The following is an 18,776-nucleotide window of genomic DNA, read 5'->3' as shown; positions in this document are numbered from 1 at the left end:
ATACTGGCTTGGGGTGTGTGTTGGGGGGAGGGGGTGCTGGAGATGACTCACTGGTTGAGAGAGCACTGGCTATTCTCCTCGAGGACCCTGGTGTGGCTTTCAGTACCCACATGCTGGCTCCATAGCTTCTGAGTCCATGGTTGACAAAGCTGTGTCTTGCCCAGCAAGGTCCAGGTAAGACTGAGGCCATTGGTCCAGACTCACCTTTGACCTGCAGAACTAGAACTAAGACCTCCTTCTCACCTTTTAGTTCCTGCTGTATCCTCTGTACCATGTGAGCCAAGATCCAAAGTTTTCCCTTTAATCCTGAACATACTATATCTGTTTTTGTTTTTGTTTTTGTTTTTTGTTTTTGTTTGTTTGTTGTTTTGTGGCCATCTCACAGATGTGTCTGCTGAGCTTTGCTGGGATGGACATGGTGTTTTGACTTGGGAAGGCCACGCAGCCTCTTGTCACTTGATATTTTCTGAGGTGGTTCCTTCACATCAGAGGAAGCACGATGCAGTGCACGGGGTCTTCCAACAGCACAACAAAGCCAGGAAGGTCCTGTTCTCTCCCACTACAATGAACAGGCCTTCGAAACACAGAACGCCATTTCCCCCAAAGTGGATAGCAAATATATCTACCCTGAATAAAACCACAGAAATAATATAAAATTTAAAAAGCTGAAACCCTGTGGTGGGCAGAGGGATGAGTCAGGATTTGACAAAGGACCAGGGTGAGTCCTGGTTGTCGTGTTTGGAAAACTCATTTTCTTTCAGGTAGTTAGGAGAATTCAAAAATTTCCCTCTACTGCAAAACCATACATAATTTAACTTGTTCTGTGACAAAATATGACACTGCTTCTTGATCATCGTTTGTAAATAAAAGAAAATGTTTTCTTTTCAATTTTGAGGAAAACAGCATACGTGTGAGGTGGCTAGCGTCACTGACTTTCACGGGCGCCCTCTGCTGGCACCTGCTGGACACATTTTTCTTCTTTCTTTCTTTCTTTCTTTCTTTCTTTCTTTCTTTCTTTCTTTCTTTCTTTCTTTTTAAATCTTTTATACATCTATTGTGGACTTCAGTGTTTTGTTTCGTTTTCACGAAATAAGATTTTAGGCACTGGGTAGAAAGAAAAACATCTGCCAAAAAAAGTCCCATAAACCAAGAATGATAGGACACACCTAAACGACAGCACCTTAGAGGCTCAGGCAGGAGGCTTATGGGGAGCGCTACAGCATAGTGCATCTGAGTTAGTATGGGACGCAAAGTGAAACCCTGTCTTATACAACAACAAGGGAGAGAGGGACCCGGTTAACTTGGTTGAGTACTTGCTTGGCACACAGGAAGCTATGTAAACCTGGCATGATGGCGCACACCTGTAATCCCAACACTGAGAAGGTGGAGCGGGAGATTCACACACTCAACCTGATCTTCAACCTCGCAGGGAGTTTGCGGCCAGATTAGGAGGAAGAGGAGGGGAAGGGGGAAGGAAGAGGAGGAGGAGAGGGGGAGGAGGGGGGAAGAGGAGGAGGAGGAGAAAAAAGAAGGGGTTTTGATCTTAACAATGCAAACAATGCTGGGTAAAATGGATCACCACTGTAATCCCAGCAGAAACAAGAGGATCAGAGGTTCAGAGTGACCCTCAACTGCCAAGCATCAGTTGTCTCGCAACCATGCTGCACCTGACACTCAGCTACACAACGAGTTTGGGAGCAGCCTAGGATATTTAAACACCTATTAAGAAATTAATTTTAAAAGGGGAGGAAGCGGCAAGCTGGACCATTGGGTATATTCACTTGGTGCCAAACTTGACAGCCTCAGTTCAATACTTGTGACCCACGTTTTGTTTTGAGACAGGGTCTTAAATCACTATGTAGTCCTGGTTGCTCTGGAACTTGCTACATAGTGGTCTATGCTGGCTTTGAATTCACAGAGGTCCACCTACCTCTGTTGGAATTAAAAATGTGTGCCACCATGATCATGAGAGAGAGAGAGAGAGAGAGAGAGAGAGAGAGAGAGAGAGAGAGAGAGGTTTTCTGTGTAAATATAGAAAACTTTAAAAATTCAGGTGGGGGTGGAGGTGCTGGAGAGATGGCTCAGTGGTTAAGAGCACTGACTGCTCTTCCAGAGGACCTGAGTTCAAATCCATGAAACCACATGGCGGCTCCCAACTATCTGTAATAGGATCCGATGTGATCTTCTGGTGTGTCTGAAGGCAGCTACAGTGTAGCAGTGGGTAAGGGATAACAGTTGCAGCAGGGCTGTGTAGAACAAGCAAAGGTGAGAGAGATAGCAACTGAGCAGCACTGTGCTGTGAGACCCAAGCTAACCCAGGAGCTGAGTATGTGTCTGATCCTCGTGTGGTGGAAGATTTATCGCAACACTTGCTCTTACATCCCTCATACTCTAAGGCTTTCCAAGGAAGATTGTCAGATCATTCGTAGGCCATGGGTTAGCACCCTGAGGGCCTGGGATGTAGCTCCTGTTGAGGATACCTGAGGCCTGAGACTGACCCTAACACTGTGAAGAGCAAAAGGACGTTTGTTTTAAATGCACAGTCAGTATTTTTATTTATTTATAAAATATTTTGTTTGTAGATAAGTCTCTTCTCTCTTTTCAACAGAACCTCAGTAGCCAAAACTAGGCATGAACTTGCTGTGTAGTCAAGGATGCCCTTGTACATCTGACCCTCACATCACCCTGCCTTAACTGTATTTGACACGAACTTGTTAGAAGCACAGAGAATAATTATATAATTCTTAAAAAAATGAATTTTGGGGAGAGGAGTATTTTTCTGCAGCAAACATTTTTTGAAAGTTAGCTGTGGAAACTGGGCGTGGTGACACACAACTATAATTCCAGCCTGAGGAGGTGGAAGAATAAGGACTAAGAAGTTCAAGGTTGTCCTCAGCCACAAAGCAACATTGAAACCAGCCAGGGCTATATGAAACTATGTCTCATCCTTTTCTTACATGTGCCAAGGTCTCAAACCCACGATCTTCCTGCCTTACCCCCCTGCACAGTGAAGGCTGGTATTACAGGTATGTGTCAAGTGGTATGTGACCATTTGATATGGTCCTAGCTAGAGTTTTATTACAGTGAAGAGGCACTATAACCATGGTAACTCATATAAAGAAAAATATTTAATGGGGCTGGCTTAGAGTTTGAGAGGTCTAGCCCATTACCATCATGGCAGGAAACATGCAGCAGGCAGGCAGGCAGGCTTGGTGCTGGAGAAAGAACTGAGAGTTCATGCACGTGTGAGCGGCCGGCGAGCATCATGGAGGCCGCCAGTCTCCTCGGGGCAACCCGGGTGTGGGCCCGCTGGCATCCCCGGGCGCTCCGGGTCCCCGGGAGACCTGGAGAATCTTTATCCGGGAATATGCCAAGAAGTCAGTCAGCAAGGGTGGCAAGGGTGGCATGGCCGCTGAGGCCCTGAAGGACCCCGAAGTGTGCACAGACCCCTCTCAGTTCACCACACATGCCATGGAGGTCAACATCTACAAGGAAGGCCAGTAGGTGGCCCTGAAGTCAGACTCCGAGTACCCGACATGGCTGTTCCAGGTGGACCTGGGTCCCCCCAAAAAGCTAGAGGAACTAGTACTGGAGTCCCGAGAGTACTGGCGACTGCTTCGCAAACAGAACATCTGGCGTCACAAGAGGCTGAGCAAAAACAAGAAGCTGTAGTGTGAGTGTGGGCACCTCCTCCCAGGAGCCAGCCTGGTGCCAGCCAGAACCGGAAGAACTGAGTCCTTTATGCGCTCACCGTGGCGTGCAGGCCTTACACACACTAAATAAACAAAGATGAAAAAAAAAAAAAAGAACTGAGAGTTCTACATCTGGATCTGCAGTCAGCAGGCAGAGAAACAGCCTTTGAGATTCTGAGACCTCAAAAGGCACTCCCTAGGGATACACTTCCTCCAACAAAGCCACACCTACTCTAACAAGGCCATACTGTAAACCAAGTATTCAAACACGTGAGTGTATGGGGCCATTCCTACTCAAACCACCACAGATACCAATATAGACCGATCAGTCCAGAGAGACTTCCTCAATTCCTATATTTGTTGTAGATTGAATAAGATTAGCTTCCATAAGCTCTATATTTGGTTACCAGGCAGGGCACTATGTAAAAGGATTAGGATTAAGAGGTGTGGTTTGTTGGAGGAAGTGTGTCTCTGGGGGTGGGTTTAGATGTTTCAAAAGCCGATGTCAAGCCCAGAGTCAGTCAGTCAGTCTGTCTGTCTGTCTTGTCTATGGATCAGAATATACCTCTTAGCTACTGCTCTAGCACCTGTGTGCCTCCAGCCATGCTCCCCAATATGATGATAATGAACTAAACCTCTGAAACTGCAAGTAAGCACTCAATTACTTTATCTTGTCACAGTTGCTTTGGTCATGGTGTCTCTTCAGAGCAATAGAACAGTGACTGAAACAGGAGTTGGTAACAGAAGTGGGGTGTTACTGTGACATGCCTGATCATGCTGTTTGTTCTAGAAATATAGACTTTGGGATTTGGGGCTAGACAGGCACTTGAACACTTTCAATGGGTCATCCCAAGAGGAGTGTGGAAGACTCAGAGAAATGTAGATATCATGGCAGCCCAGATCAAGAGGTGTCATAGGGAAAGAATGTTAGTAATTTGTTTAGAGAGTTATTCTTGTGATATTTTGGGAAGAATATGGCTTTTTTTTCCCCTTGTTCTGCCACCACCACAGAATCTGAGGCTATACTAGAGAGTTTTCAATCAATGGCACTGGCAGAGGAGATTTCAAGATACTCTAGTATTGATTATGTTGTGTAGTTTTTAGTGGCCAGGATTATACAGATCTCTAATGAAAAGGAGCAAGCTGGACAATGAGAAATAAAAAAAAAATGTATAGTTTGAGAAAAGGAGCACCAAAAAGCATAAAAGAGATAAGTTCAGTGGACAGACACACACACACACACACACACACACACACACACACACAAAGATTTAAAGAAAAGGCTGATATGAAATAGGTTAGAGAGAGTGGTGATGTCAGGGAGGAAAGCTGATGCCGAGGGAACTGAACAAGGGGGCCAAGTCCAACTCCAGCAAGCAGCAGAATTTGGCAACTTAGCCCATGTGGTTCTGGCTTTGGAGTCAAAGATAGAAGGAAGAGAGTGTCTTAGTTAGGGTTTTACTTCTGTGATCAGACACCATGACCAAGGCAAGTCTCATGAGGACAACATTTAATTGGGGCTGGCTTACAGGTTCAGAGATTCAGTCCATTATCATCAAGGTGGAGCATGGCAGCATCCAGGCAGGCATGGTGCAGTAGGAGCTGAGAGTTCTGCATCTTCATCTGAAGGCAGGTAGGAGAAAACTAGCTTCCAGGCAGCTAGGATAAGGGTCTCAAAGCCCATGCCCACAGTGACACACCTACTCCAACCAGGCCACACCTCCAAATAGTGCCACTCCCTGGGCCAAGCATTTACAAGCTATCACAGATGTTATGAAATCTCCCTCTCCACCTAAAGAAAGCTGCTGAGGCCAGACGTATGTCAGAGCTATCTCTGCATGGAGGCCCAGAGAGTCTATGTGTGAAGCATGAAGGTGAAGCCTGGACTTCAGTGGAAACCCCAAGATGATGGAGATGCCATAGCCACGGGACAGCTGACAAGGAGAGCTGTAAACAAGGTGTGGAACCAGCCCAGGAGAGAGAAGTGTGTGTTGTCAGCAAGGCTTAAAGGGGTTTTCCACCTGAAGAGCGCTTTGATATCAGACGTGAACACAGAATTTGAAGATTGTTCAGCTGGCTTGCAGCCTTTCTTTGGTCTAGCATTTCCTCACTATGCTGCTTTCCATCCCTTTGGGAGTGGTAATGTATATCCTGTGCCCTATGTTGGAATCATGTGGTCTGCTTTTTTTATGTTGATTTTACAGGGGGTTTCAGTTAAGAGATTGCTGTGAGTTCAGAGAGACTTTGGGCTTTGAAACAGCGTTGAGACTGTGGGACTACAGGGGCTTTCTGAAGGTGGGTTGAATGCATTTTCACAGTATGGCTACAAGCCTATGGGGGCCAGAGAGTGGAATGTATCATGCTGATAACGGACCAAACCGCTGAGACAGCAAGCAGGCCCCCAGTTACTTTGTCTTGCAACAGTTGCCTTGGTCATGGTTCTTCCCAGCAACAGAACAGTGACTGAGACTCCTAGCTGTCTGGAAGGCAGTATTCTAGCAGCCTTCAGATGAAGACATAGAGCTCTCAGCTCCTCCTGTACCATGCCTACCCGGGTGCTGCCATGCTCTACCTTGATAATGGACTGAGTGAGTGATATGAACTTACCATAACACATTGGGGAAACATGACCGGCTTTAGAATTTGTTTTCACTATTAATACTGATACCATGAGTGGTTCGAGCCCACTTATCTTTTCTAATATCAGCACTGAGGACAGACATGGGACTCCAGAGTCTGTCCACAGAAGGCTTCGCTTGGACAGCGGAAATTAGTATCATCCGGAAGGTCACAAATCACCTGTCTGTGACAAAATTACAGTTTATCTAGGGGAAGAAGAGTTGGGCTGTGACCTGGATACAAAGAAAGAAAGGGGTCAGTGGTTCCCGTTGGAACCAGACAGTGTAGGCAAGGGAAGGGCCGGAGGCAAGCTTCCAGATGGACCCGTTTTATTTCCAAACAAGACTGCAAGCATAAATAAACTTCCCCAGTACCATACTGGGTTTTCATTCTATAAAATGTATTTAATTCCTAAAACTCTTCATAAAATCTGCCTTTCCCCTTGCAGCGGAGAATTGGCAAAAGTCAAAGGTTGAAAGGTCATGCACAAAACATTCCATTCGGCATCATTCTGTAAGTCTGTGAGTCTGTGAGTCCTTGCAAATGGACACCAAGAGGATTCCTGCTTCACTGTACTCTGCAGTACCTCAAGATTTTCCTTCAGTATTCCACAGTGTGACCTTTCCATAACACAGGGAAGCGAGGCCAAGCTGTCGTAGACTGAAGAGATCTGCTGTTAGCCTGCTGTGGAGCGTAACATATCTCTAAGAATAAAGCCCTAAAGAGAAAGGAAACTCAAGTATGCCATCAAATGCAGTGGGTGGCTCCTTTGCACCCTATGTTCTCTTTGCATCTTTGAGACCTCTTCAGACATTGGACATCATTTACTGTTGATGATTTCTGAAGAATTTGGCTCATAGTTTGGGAAGGGAAATGCCATTTTGAGAAACCCTGGATAGTTATATTTTCCTCCTTCTCAGAGGTAGATAAAGTCAATATACATTGCCGACCTTTAAATGGCTCGGAAGAGACCAGCAATAGAGCTTCAGGTGTAGCTCAGGGATAAAGCACTTGCCAAGCATCTAAGGCCTGGGTTCCATGCCCAGCACCCTGAAAAGATGGCTGTCACTCAAATAGTAACAAAAATATCAGGTTTAAAAAACACTCTGTGATCTCCCCCTCTCCCCCCATAACAACCTCGGCTGAAGATGGGCATCAAATTATATCCTAAATTATAGTGAACAATGGTAACTCTGTGGAGGCATTAATGCTATATGGCCAATTTAAAAAAATTTATAAGCAAAGTCAGTCTTCATAGATGAGTATTAGTGTATACCAAATTATGACCTACTAAAAATTACCTTAGAAAAGACTAACATTGGAAGAGGCCTCAAAGATCAAGTTATTCTACTGTCAGATTTTAGATAAAAGGGAGACCAGTGATGTGGGCACATCAGCAAGGTAGCCTGTGCCAATATTTCTATACACACATAGCACAAATCAGCAAGGTAGCCTGTGCAGTCCTTTTCTTATGCAGACACTGCACATACACACACGTACACATGTGCACACACAGTTACATTTGTTTTGTACATCAAGGTGCTAGTAGCTTTTATGATAAAAGAAAAGTAGGTGTGCAAATTTTTACTTGTTATCTTGTTGCTGGAAACTGGAAACAGGAAACCACACCCTTCATGGAGTGGAAAGGTCCTGCTCTCTTCATGACGAACTGGATCATGTCTTTGAGTGTTCTCTGTACAGTCCCTTAAAGAGGCATGGATTCTCAGCAGAAGCTGGAGTGATAGGAAGAAGGGCAGGGTGCTCAACTCAGATCTAATCTGGAATCCCTTAATATGCCCAAGGTGCCCACACTGGCAGTGAAGACCTTGTACGAAGGTAAGGCTTGGCAGTTAGACCGTCAGGACAGGAATGGAAGGAGAGATAAGAGAAACAGGCAGTGCTAACATCTGCCCTTCACCCAGAGGATTCCCCTGGCCATCGTGGGCAGAGACGAGCAGGTGAGTCTTACCTAAGCTCTTAAATTACAGGTTGGCTAACCCTCATCTGAAGAGCTGGGGTCCAGAGTACCCAGGGTTTTAATTTTTCTAGATGGTGGAATATCTGCATATACATAATAAAATATCTCGAGGATGGAACCCAAATCTAATTGAGACATTCATTTGTGCTTTTTATACATCTGATAGCCTGAGGGTAGCTTCACACAATAGGTTTAATAATCTTATATACAAAATAAACACTCGCTGGAATTTTCTACTTGTATCATAAGACCTGACTCAAGATTTTAGATTAAGGAGAACCAACCAGCATCATGTACCTAGGACAACATGACTTACTAGGTAAAAAGTTTCTAATTATTTTAATTTGCATGTGCAGATAAATATCAAAGTATTTGATCCTTACACGTGGTACTACTATTACTATCTATCTCCTCTCAAAATTACATGTGGATATAACTTTATGGTAGTTGTCTTTTTAAAATACCTTTTATCTTAAAATTTTTATAATGTTTTTCAGAAAAATCCTGTTTAGCTATATATATATTAACATTAAATAACTTAAAAAATAAACGACCACTATACCAAAATAGTCCCATTTTTCACTCAACTGAAAAGGGTTGAGTTTTCAATGCACTAGGCCTTCTGCCAAAAAATGGACAAAGCCTTCTATGGGCATTTCTCATAATTTTAAGTTATTATTAAACATAATTTATTTCCTTACTATCCCAAATATATACACACACCACTTTTAGTAATTTATGCCAGGAGTATTCTTAAGTAACAACAGGCTGTTATTTTTCTACCTTTACTTATTTCACAATAGGAAACTTACTCTACAGTTAAATACGTTTGTTCCCAAAAGATTTTCCCAAGGAAATAACCAGTACACGCAGCCTCACGTTTTCTGAGAATAGCAGTACAAACTAACTTTCAAGTATTCTTTTAGTTTCACTGAATTTATAGCATCTAGCTCAGAAGAGTAATACTCCCGAAGGAAAGCTTTTGAGAAGAAATCTGTCTTGCTAGAAATCCTGTCAAAATTCCCACAGGACACACAACCACCCCGGGAGACGGAGGACATGCAGTGCCAGGGGCTGCCCTCAAGAGTGTCCACTAGGCTCTGCTCTGCAGCCCATGTCAACCAGAGCAAACTGCAGAACATGGTCCTGTTGCTGCTGTTGTTTTTGTTCCTCAGAATTTACTGCCTCACCCACAGCTGTAAAAACTTCTGGAAAGAACACACTAGAGGCAGGACCTAAGGCTATTTCTAGCTCCTCAAACTGGGGCCATTCCTAGCATTTGGGAAACCAGGTTCAGATGTTTTTTCACTGCGTTAGTCAAGAGTCACTTTGTAAATAATTATAAGGTCTGTAGGGTACAGATATCAGTACTAATGTGAAACGAGGAAAAGGTGCAGATGGTTGAAAAGCGCAGGTTTTTCCAAAGCAAACGGAGGTCAAGTGCTTCGTGCGTCTGAGGAGTTTCCTCCATCACAGGTTTTGATCCAGCCATTTGAAGTAACTATCCCTAGTCCGGATTCCTACAGAGAAGTTGGTCGGCCAGCTTGTGAAAATCATACAGCCATGGAAGCCGTCCTCAAAGTGGTCCAAGGTCACGTTCACACCCGCACTCTCCAGGCGCTTGGCGTACATGATCCCGTCGTCACGCAGGACATCATGCTCGCACGTGAGGATGTAGGTCTTCGGGAGGGCCTGAAGCACTTCCTGCTCTGCGATGAGCGGGGAAGCAGCGGCGTCCAGCAGCTGGGGGATCTCCTTGACGATTCTGGCGTCCCCTATGGTCTGTAAGACAGGCTTGTAGTTCTTTTTGATGGATGAGGGCAACAGGGATGTCCAGTCCAGACGGGCCCTGAGGGCTGCAGCCCTTTCTACATCAAGTGAAGTGTGATTGTTCACAATCATTGCCTCTACAAAGTCATAGTTGCCCTTGAAGTAGTCTACCCAGTACCTCACCATGACGTGGCGAGGCAGGATGGGAGTATTCATGCTCTGCTGATAAGAGGGTGTGTTGAAGTCCAAAGCCTGCAGGACCGGGTAGATCAAAGCCTGTAGTTTGAGCTTATTCTTCAGGCTTTCAACGTAGGTAAACTAGAATAGAAGAAACATATTGTTGCATTTTGTGTGGATCCTTTTACAGAATGCTTTAAACGAACAGACGTTCCCCAACCCCCTCATCCCCCACCCCTCCACCCTACCCCCCACTCCCAGGCTAACTGGACAGCCTAAGGAATGGCTACTGTTTGTGACTCCTAGATTCGAATGAATTCACTGTTATATGACCTCTGATGTCTCTAAACCCCCACAGCGCTCTACTTGTCTTTATCCTTTGCACATACACGGCTTGTTGCATATTTCCTATGAGTAAAGTGTGGGCGCATTTAATCTTTTACTCCCTATGTCAAATGGTAATGACTTCTGGAATAGGGAAAAAAAAGTCATCAATCTTCCTCTTCTAGGGAAGGGTAGGAACAGAGCACGCAGGGATGGTGGGACTCCAGGGTTTACAGGTGCTTGGTGACAAGCTGGGACCTTAGCCTCTGTGCTGGACCAGACAAGCAGGGACCTCAGGCCCAGAGTGGGCTTGGAGTGGAAGGGAAATGCCTTCCCATGCCAGCAACCTCAGCTTACTTGTGACTCCACAGGGGACTGTACTGTAATCCCAGCCTTTAAAGTTCTGCTGCATCTAAAACGAAGGTGGCGTGTTTCGCAGCAACGGAACAAGCCTCACTTAGAAGTCCGCCCCTGGTAAGAGGCACATAATAACCCTGTGATTATGGTCTCCCTACGTCCTTTCAACTGAAAGTTGGATGGCATTATCTTCACCTTCCCAAGGCTCATAGAACAACGGGATTTAGCTATGGTTACAGCTCTCCAATTTGAAGCCAAAATTCTGTCTTTGAGACCCATGAGCCCGGAGTGGTTGGTATGCACCTTCAATCCCAGCACTCTAGAGGGCTAAGCCAATCGGATCAGAAGTTTTAGTTTAGTCTGACCTCAAAGCAAACAAAAAAACAAAAACAAAAACAAGTAATAGAAGGGGCTGGAGAGATGGCTCAGCGGTTAACAGCACTGGCTGCTCTTCCAGAGGACCTGAGTTCAATTCCCGGCAACCACATGGTGGCTCACAGCCATCTGTAATGGGATCTGATGCCCTCTTCTGGTGTCTGAAGACAGCTACAGTGTACTCATATATAATAAATAAGTAAATCTTTAAAAAAGGAGGAGGAGGAGGAATAGAAACTGGGAGTATGGTAGTACAGGTTTATAATTTTAAGTCTTGAGAGGTAGAGGCAGGAGGACCAGAAGTACAAGGTCATCTAAATTACAGAAAGAATCTGAGACAAACCAGTGCTACTTCAAATAAACAAAAAAACAAAAAAAACAAAACAAAGTGACCGAATAATAATAATAAATACAACTTTAGAAAATGGCTTAGTATTTTAATTTCTCTTAAAACTCTAAGAAAACAGCCATAAAGAACTGAAATTTAAGCCAGTGGGGTTACTTCATGTCCACACATCTTCCTGAGGAACATTAACATTTTCCCAGACACTCCTCAGTGCCCGCTTCAAAAAGCCCTGATGAGAAAGGTCCCGGGACATGGTCACATGGGGGCGCTAGCTAGCCACACGGCGGGTAGCCCAGCACCATGTGTGAAGACCGTGGGTGTCAGCCGTGCACGCTCACCCCACCCCTCCTATCATAAGGCCCCTGAGGCAGCGCTGTTGTTACCTGCTGTCCAAGGGCTGCAGCCAAATTCCCACCGGCACTGTCTCCAGAAACGCCGACTCTTCCAGGGTCCACCTTGTACTTGTCTAAGACTTCTGGCTGTAGGAAGTATTTGGTGGCCCGGATGACATCATGAATTTGCTCAGGAAAATAAACCTGTGGAACTAGCCTGTATCTGTGAAGACAAAATTAGTGCTCACTTTAGGGCATCGCCTCGTTTTAATGGCCACTGGACATTTAGAGAGAAAAACAAAATCACAGCAACAGAAAAGCAAACTAGCGCACCAAGCACGGATACTCCCACAGAAGGCTGAGGCAGGAGGATTGGGGTTTGATTTGGTGAGGGGGAGGGGTGTCTCTGTGACCACAAGGCCAGCAGAGTGTCCATCTGTGTGAGACAACAAAGGAGTGTCAGCCAAGACAACCCAGTGGCCGGTGTGGGTTCACACTTCAAGGGTCTGACACCGGGCAGGTTATTTCCGGTAAGTACAGCACAATTTGGAGTGTTTCCTGGTGATCGTTACCTCCATCCCACAAGCCCAATAAAGCTTAAGGCTTGACTACATCAAAACTCTTCGTAAAGTACTGAAAGACACCCGGAGTGGGGAGACCCTCACTCAAGTCTCGGGATGACTCGACCCCCCAAGAACTCACACAAGACCGTCCTTGTTGTAATCACATGAGGTTTATCGATAGCAACCAGTGCACTGGGGTCGAGACTCGTATCCCACACAGGGGCAGTGGAGTTCGACCCCGAGAGGCTGGGAGAAGAGGTATTTAAAGGGAGAAACCAGAACCCGAGGGGGCAGGGATGGCGTCATTGGAAAGTGTGTAGAATAACAGTGAAAAATCACAAGGAAGAACTCTCTGTCCCCCAAGATTGTTTCCTAGGAGAAGCTGTCTCCTGCTTCTCAGGTTGTTTAACTTTATGGTCCGCTAGTTCCTAGGAGAAGTTGTTTCCTGCTTCTCAAGATTGTTCTCTAAGATTTATGGTCAGCTAGTTTCTGGGAGAAAGCTGTTGAGCTGGCCAATGTAATTATCTATTCTATAGCCCTAGGAGAGGCTTCTTGAAACATACAATTCTGGGGCCTAACCTGTTTTGTTTTGTTTTTTGTTTGTTTGTTTATTTTTTCTGCTCTAAACTTTGTGTCTAGGGGGGCAACTTTAAAACTTTTACCTTTTAGTACATGTGGCTGCTTCCATGAAGATTGGGTTCTATACATTGACTGCGTGTGGTATCTTAGGGGTCTGGGGGCGGATCTGGTGTGGTCTCAGTCATACAGGTAGCACAAAGGCCACTAGGCTTTTAACTAAGTCCATTCTCAGCCTTCTGGGAGGAAAACTGGTTTTGCATCTCTTTCTTAGAAGAGCCAAGCCTGTGTGTTTAACATTTCTGGTTCCCCCAGTGCTTATCCATGAGCACCAGGACCTCTGTGCCTTCTACAGGCTGAGGCCAGCTTGGGCCCCATAGCAAGCTCCTATCTCAAAAAAACAAAAAACAAAAAACAAAAACAAACAAACAAACAAAAACCAGCTTCTCAGACACCAAACTGTCCACCGCCATCAGCTTCTGGCTTGAACGTGCAGGTGCTCCTCATTAGGGTCCTTATGAGGATACAGGCGGCTCTATAAAGAACTTTGGGATTTATTTAGGAAAGTTTATCTACCACACTTAGTGACTCTGGGTTAGAAGTTGACAGCATCAGCCAATTCACTGGCCTCAATTTACCACACTCCATTTGATGACTACAATAAAGCTATCTGCTGAAGAGGCCTGTGCCAGGAGCCATTAAATCCAAGGAATGCACTTGCAGGCTGGAACATTAGTAAACTGTCTTTTTAACGACAGAGGGAAAGCTAAGCTAGCACAGAGGGAAAGCTAAGCTAGCACAGAGGGAAAGCTAAGCTAGCACACAGCCTCATCCGGACCCTCCTGGGTCTCCTGCTAAGGCACACTTTGCAGCACCAGAGGTCTCTGCTGTCTTGTTCTGTAAAAAGAACCCTGATCTTGAGGAGGGCCCACGGTCGGGATGGGTTCCATGTGTGTGGACAATTCAGTCCGGCTCACACACTTTCCCATTCTCCTCCTGGGCTTAACCTGACTTATCCCCGGAGCCTTCTCTGGGAAGTTTGATCGAACTTCCACTTGTTTCTGGGGCCGAGTTGGCCATTCAAGGAGTGCCTTGGGCTGTAATCCCAGTCTCTTAGGAAGTCGAGGCAGAATCCTGAACTCAAGAGTCCTGCTGGTTTACACACTGAGAGTTCAAGTCAAGCCTGGGACACTTAGTGAGACCTTGTCATAAAACGAAAAAAAAAAAAAAAAATGGGGTCTGGGGATACAGCTCAGTATAGCATGCAATACTACTCCCTGGACAGGAGGGGTTACACCATTTATTCCACTAGGTGGCAGCATCTCTCAAGACTATTTATCCCTGCTCCTCCGTGTAATTTCTGATTTCAAATAAAACAAAGAAAAAAAACAGATGCACTTCAGGAGTCAAGACATGAAAATATCATTTTTCTTTTTCCTTTTTGTCATCCCATCACTGTCTCAGAGTTTCCTTTGCTGTGAGGAAACACCATGAGCAAGAAGCAAGTTGGTGAGGAAAGGTTTACTCAAGCGGGGTTGGAACTTGGGGGCAGGAGCTGATGCAGAGGCCATGGAGGGTGCTGCTTACTACAAGAAGCGCAGCCTGCTTCTTGTAGAACCCAGGGATGGCCCACCCACAACGGGCCCTGTAATCTCAGTCTCTTAAGAAGTTGAGGCCAGGGCTGGAGAAATGGCTCGGTGGTTAAGAGCACTGACTGCTCTTCCAGAGGTCCTGAGTTCAAATCCCAGCAACCACATGGTGGCTCACAACCATCTGTAATGGGATCTGATGCCCTCTTCTGGTGTGTCTGAAGACAGCTACAGTGTACTTATATATAATAAATAAATAAATCTAAAAAAAAAAGAAGAAGAAGTTGAGGTCAGACTGGGCAACTTATTAAGACTCCATCTAGGGGAGTCCACCTAGCACGTGTGACTCTAAATTCAATCACCAGTGCCCCTGTGACACCATACCCATAATCATTTGATCTCTGTGTTAAAGACCTTCTCTTAAAGACCGTTTCTAACCGTGTAGCCCTGGCTGGCTCAGAACTCACAAAGACCCATCGAATATCTCTGCCTCCCGGGCGATGGGATCACACGGGTGCACCACCATACCCGGCACTTTTGCTCAAGCTAAAATATTCCTTAATGTCACTTGGTAAGGAAGATAGAGCAGAGAATGAGTATACTGAAAGCAGTGAGATTCCAGTCACTTCAACATGGTAACATTTCCCTGAGAGAGCTAACAATGTTTGCAATGTATTTATAGACATAGAAAACTTAAGAGTAAGAAGGAAATTCATGGGGGGTTTATCTAATGAAAGGAGACAGCTTGGCCTAGTGGCAGAGCCTCGGCCAATAATACCACCAAGTTGGAATTGGAGTGAGTCCCAAGAGTGAGTTCAAACTCAACCTGTGTAATTGCAGTTGATCCTCTCTCGGAACATGTAACAGAACAAAAGCTTTGATATACAGCTCAGTGTACAGTGTTTGCCTAGCATGTGGGAGCCCCAAGAGAAGAATGGAAGGATGGAGGGACAGAGTGTGCCTGCTGTCTGCTGCTCAAGCTCCAAGTTATGTCCATGGAAAGCACTGGAAAAGCATATGTCATCATTGTCCAACTCAGAGCTAGAACTGTATGTGTGTACACTCGGGCACATGTGTGTGCATGCGCATGTGTATGTGTGTGTGTGAGCATGTGTATGTTTGTGTGAACGTGTGTGTGTATATGTATGTTGTTGAGTATGTGGTTTTTGCCACACACTGAAGGTTCACATTACCTTATTTGCACAGTAAATCTTCAAACCAGGTTTTTGCTGTCACAGAACAAACATCATCATTTGGGTGTATTAGCAATATTCTTAATACAAAATTACCACACATTAACACCGTGTTTTTCCTTGTCCGGGAAGGTGGCACACACCTATGATCCTGGCACTCAGGGTTAAGGCAGGAAGATCAGAAACTCAAGGTCAAGTTCAGCTATATAGATAGTGAGCTTGAGACAAGCCTGAACTGCACGTCATGAACAATAGAAAGCCTTACCAAAGTCCAATGGATTCTCTTCCTCACCAGATGTGCTTATCTGCACACACATGTAACTCCAGCACTGGTAATCTGCACACACATGTAACTCCAGCACTGTGGTAACCTGCCCACACATGTAACTCCAGCACTGTGGTAACCTGCCCACACATGTAACTCCAGCACTGTGGTAACCTGCCCACACATGTAACTCCAGCACTGTGGTAACCTGCCCACACATGTAACTTCAGCACTGTGGTACTCTGCACATATGTAATTCCAGCACTAACTCTAGCATTGAGGAGACCGGGGAGGAGGAACACCACAAGTTCGAGACTAGCTGAGCTCCAAAGCAAGTACAGGCCTGTAGTTGCAGGACAGTGTCTCAAACAAACAAGCCTGATAAATATACCACCCACGCTTTCTTTCTAAATTCTGCCTGCACTTCACCTAATGCTAGCAGTTTCTCAAAAACACTGAGGTGTGAGCCCTGCCCCCAAATATTCCAATTCCAGTACTGTTGGGTGAATTCCTACATCTATCTTGAAAGAAAAATCCCCAAGAATTCCCAGTGCTGCACCAGTTCAGACATGTCAGAACCCCATCACATGCTCTCCTTTCTCTCTCTCCTCCCTCCCAGGCCACTTCCTGTTTCCACTGCAGGATACTGGTCTCCTCATTGCCACCACAAGGATTCTTCCCTATCATTTCCTCATCAAAAGTCCCCTATCTTTCATTCTAAGGGACACTTCTTTGAATAACTTTTTGAATCTCTCCTTCCTAGCAGCCAAGCTCTCTGACAATACACTATAACTCACACACCTCGAGTTTCTTGAAAAGAAGAAAGGTTAAGAAGAGTCAAATGTCAGAGTTCTACTGAGCAGTGGCCCTGTTGAGTTACTGCTTTCTTTTGCTGAGGCAATGTCTCCTGTAGCCCAGACTAGCCTCAAACCATGAAGCTGAGGATGACCTTGAACACCTCTTCCTGAGTGCTGGAATTACAGTCACGGGTTAAATGGTGCTGGCATAAAAACCAGATGTTTATGCAATGCAGACCCTCTACCTCCAGCCCCTAACCCTTCAGCATTTACTACGGTGACCACAGAAAGGAGGCAAAGCAAGAGAGACTAGTAATCTGCCATCTGCAAGCTCACTAGTGTCCAACACGGCTGGAACAAGCATTGTCCTCAAAACTGACGTAACCGGGAAGCCAAGCCTCCAGCTGCCCGAGGACGGACAAGGTGCGCCTCAGGTTGTGCCAGGTGGGTGAAAGGTTGTCTGACAGTGGAGAATGAAGTCATCTTCCTGTTCGATTCAGTGCAACAGAGAGAAGGGGCATAGTCTTTCCAGATACTGTTTTTTCCTTCTCCCAAGGAAATTTCAATCAGTTCATCATGGAAACCATAAAAGGCTAGAGAGAGTCTAGATCTTCAGTAGGGGGGAATCCAAAATAAATTAATAATTATATACATCTCGAGCTCTCTAGTGGATAGAGACGACCCCAGAGGAACAATCTATGTATTCCTTTACCAACGTTCTTTTTTATTAAAAGAACATGCAGTAGCGGCTGGGAATGGAGCTCAGTTGGTGCAGTGTCTGCCTACCATGAAGCCCTGCGTTCCACCCGCAGCACCACAGAAAACCAGGGCATGGTGGCACATGCCTGTGAACCCAGCTACCCCAGAATTACAAGGTCAGCTTTGGATACATGAGACCCTGTTGAGAGAGAGAGAGAGAGAGAGAGAGAGAGAGAGAGAGAGAGAGAAGAAGAAGAAGGAGGAGGAGAGGAGAGGAGAGGAGAGGAGAGGAGAGGAGAAGAGAAGAGAAGAGAAGAGAAGAGAAGAGAAGAGAAGAGAAGAGAAAGGGAGAAAAGGAGAAAGAGAGGAGGAGAGGAAGACGGGAAGACGAGAAAGAATTTGGGAGGAAGAGAGGGAAAGGAGAAGCTCAGACAGGAGCTGCACTGGGAATCAAGTGCTGTCTGTTTTTTTTTGTAAGTGCAGTTTGGGTATGAACACTGGACACCCGTCTTCCTTGCTGTTTCCACTTTCAACACCAGACTCTTGAGAACCAGAAGTGTTCACATCACCCTGACCGCCAATCCTTCAGCAAAGGAGGGTGGCCATTAGAGCAAAGACTTGACTGACTGGATAGACAGACACTCAATAAACCAGGTGTGGCACCTCAGATCTCCCCAGCACTTCAGTGGCCGAGACAAAGAAGACTTCTGGGAATATGAGGCCAGCGTGGTCCACACAGCAGTGAGCTACAGGACAGCCTTGGCTACAGAATGAGATGCTGGTCTCAGAAAGGTGGGAGGAAACAGATATCTCAGTGGGTAGAGAACACTCAAGGAGGGCCTGATTTCGATCCCCAGAACCCACGTAAGAGGCTAGGCATGGTGGTATGTGCTATGATCCAAGTATAGGCAAGGCAGAAACTGGTAAAAGTCCTTGGTTGGCCAACCAGCCTAGTTTGTTTTGAGTTGGAACCTGGTCTCAGGGGAACCTGGTCTCAGGGGGAAGCAAGTGGACAGCTCCTGAGGATGAACACCTGTGGTTGTTCTTTGATCTCTATATGCTTATCACATGCATCCACAAACACACGAATACACCCAGTGGGGACTCAAAACTCAGATGGATAT

At 45.6% G+C, this 18,776-nt stretch overlaps 1 protein-coding gene and 1 pseudogene across 2 annotated transcripts in view; one reads left to right on the top strand and one right to left on the bottom strand.

The window, feature by feature from the left end:
- The first annotated feature begins 3,237 nt into the window (after positions 1–3,237).
- Positions 3,238–3,762, top strand: Mrpl54-ps1 (mitochondrial ribosomal protein L54, pseudogene 1; annotated as a pseudogene).
- A 2,861-nt stretch (positions 3,763–6,623) lies between these two features.
- Positions 6,624–18,776, bottom strand: part of Nceh1 (neutral cholesterol ester hydrolase 1) — a 60,644-nt gene continuing 48,491 nt past the window's right edge. The window contains exons 5-6 of one of the 2 annotated variants that reach the window (XM_087618991.1): positions 12,022–12,193; positions 6,624–10,377 (exon numbers count right to left, since the gene is read on the bottom strand). In XM_087618991.1, coding sequence (XP_087475117.1) covers positions 9,760–10,377; positions 12,022–12,193 — 790 coding nt within the window. In that variant the 3' untranslated portion in view covers positions 6,624–9,759. 2 annotated transcript variants of the gene reach the window in all.

Source organism: Rattus norvegicus, chromosome 2 (genome assembly GCF_021556685.1).
Source record: "Rattus norvegicus strain SHRSP/BbbUtx chromosome 2, alternate assembly SHRSP_T2T, whole genome shotgun sequence".
NCBI classification, from domain to species: Eukaryota; Metazoa; Chordata; class Mammalia; order Rodentia; family Muridae; genus Rattus; species Rattus norvegicus.
This window is presented reverse-complemented; position numbering and strand designations above follow the sequence as displayed.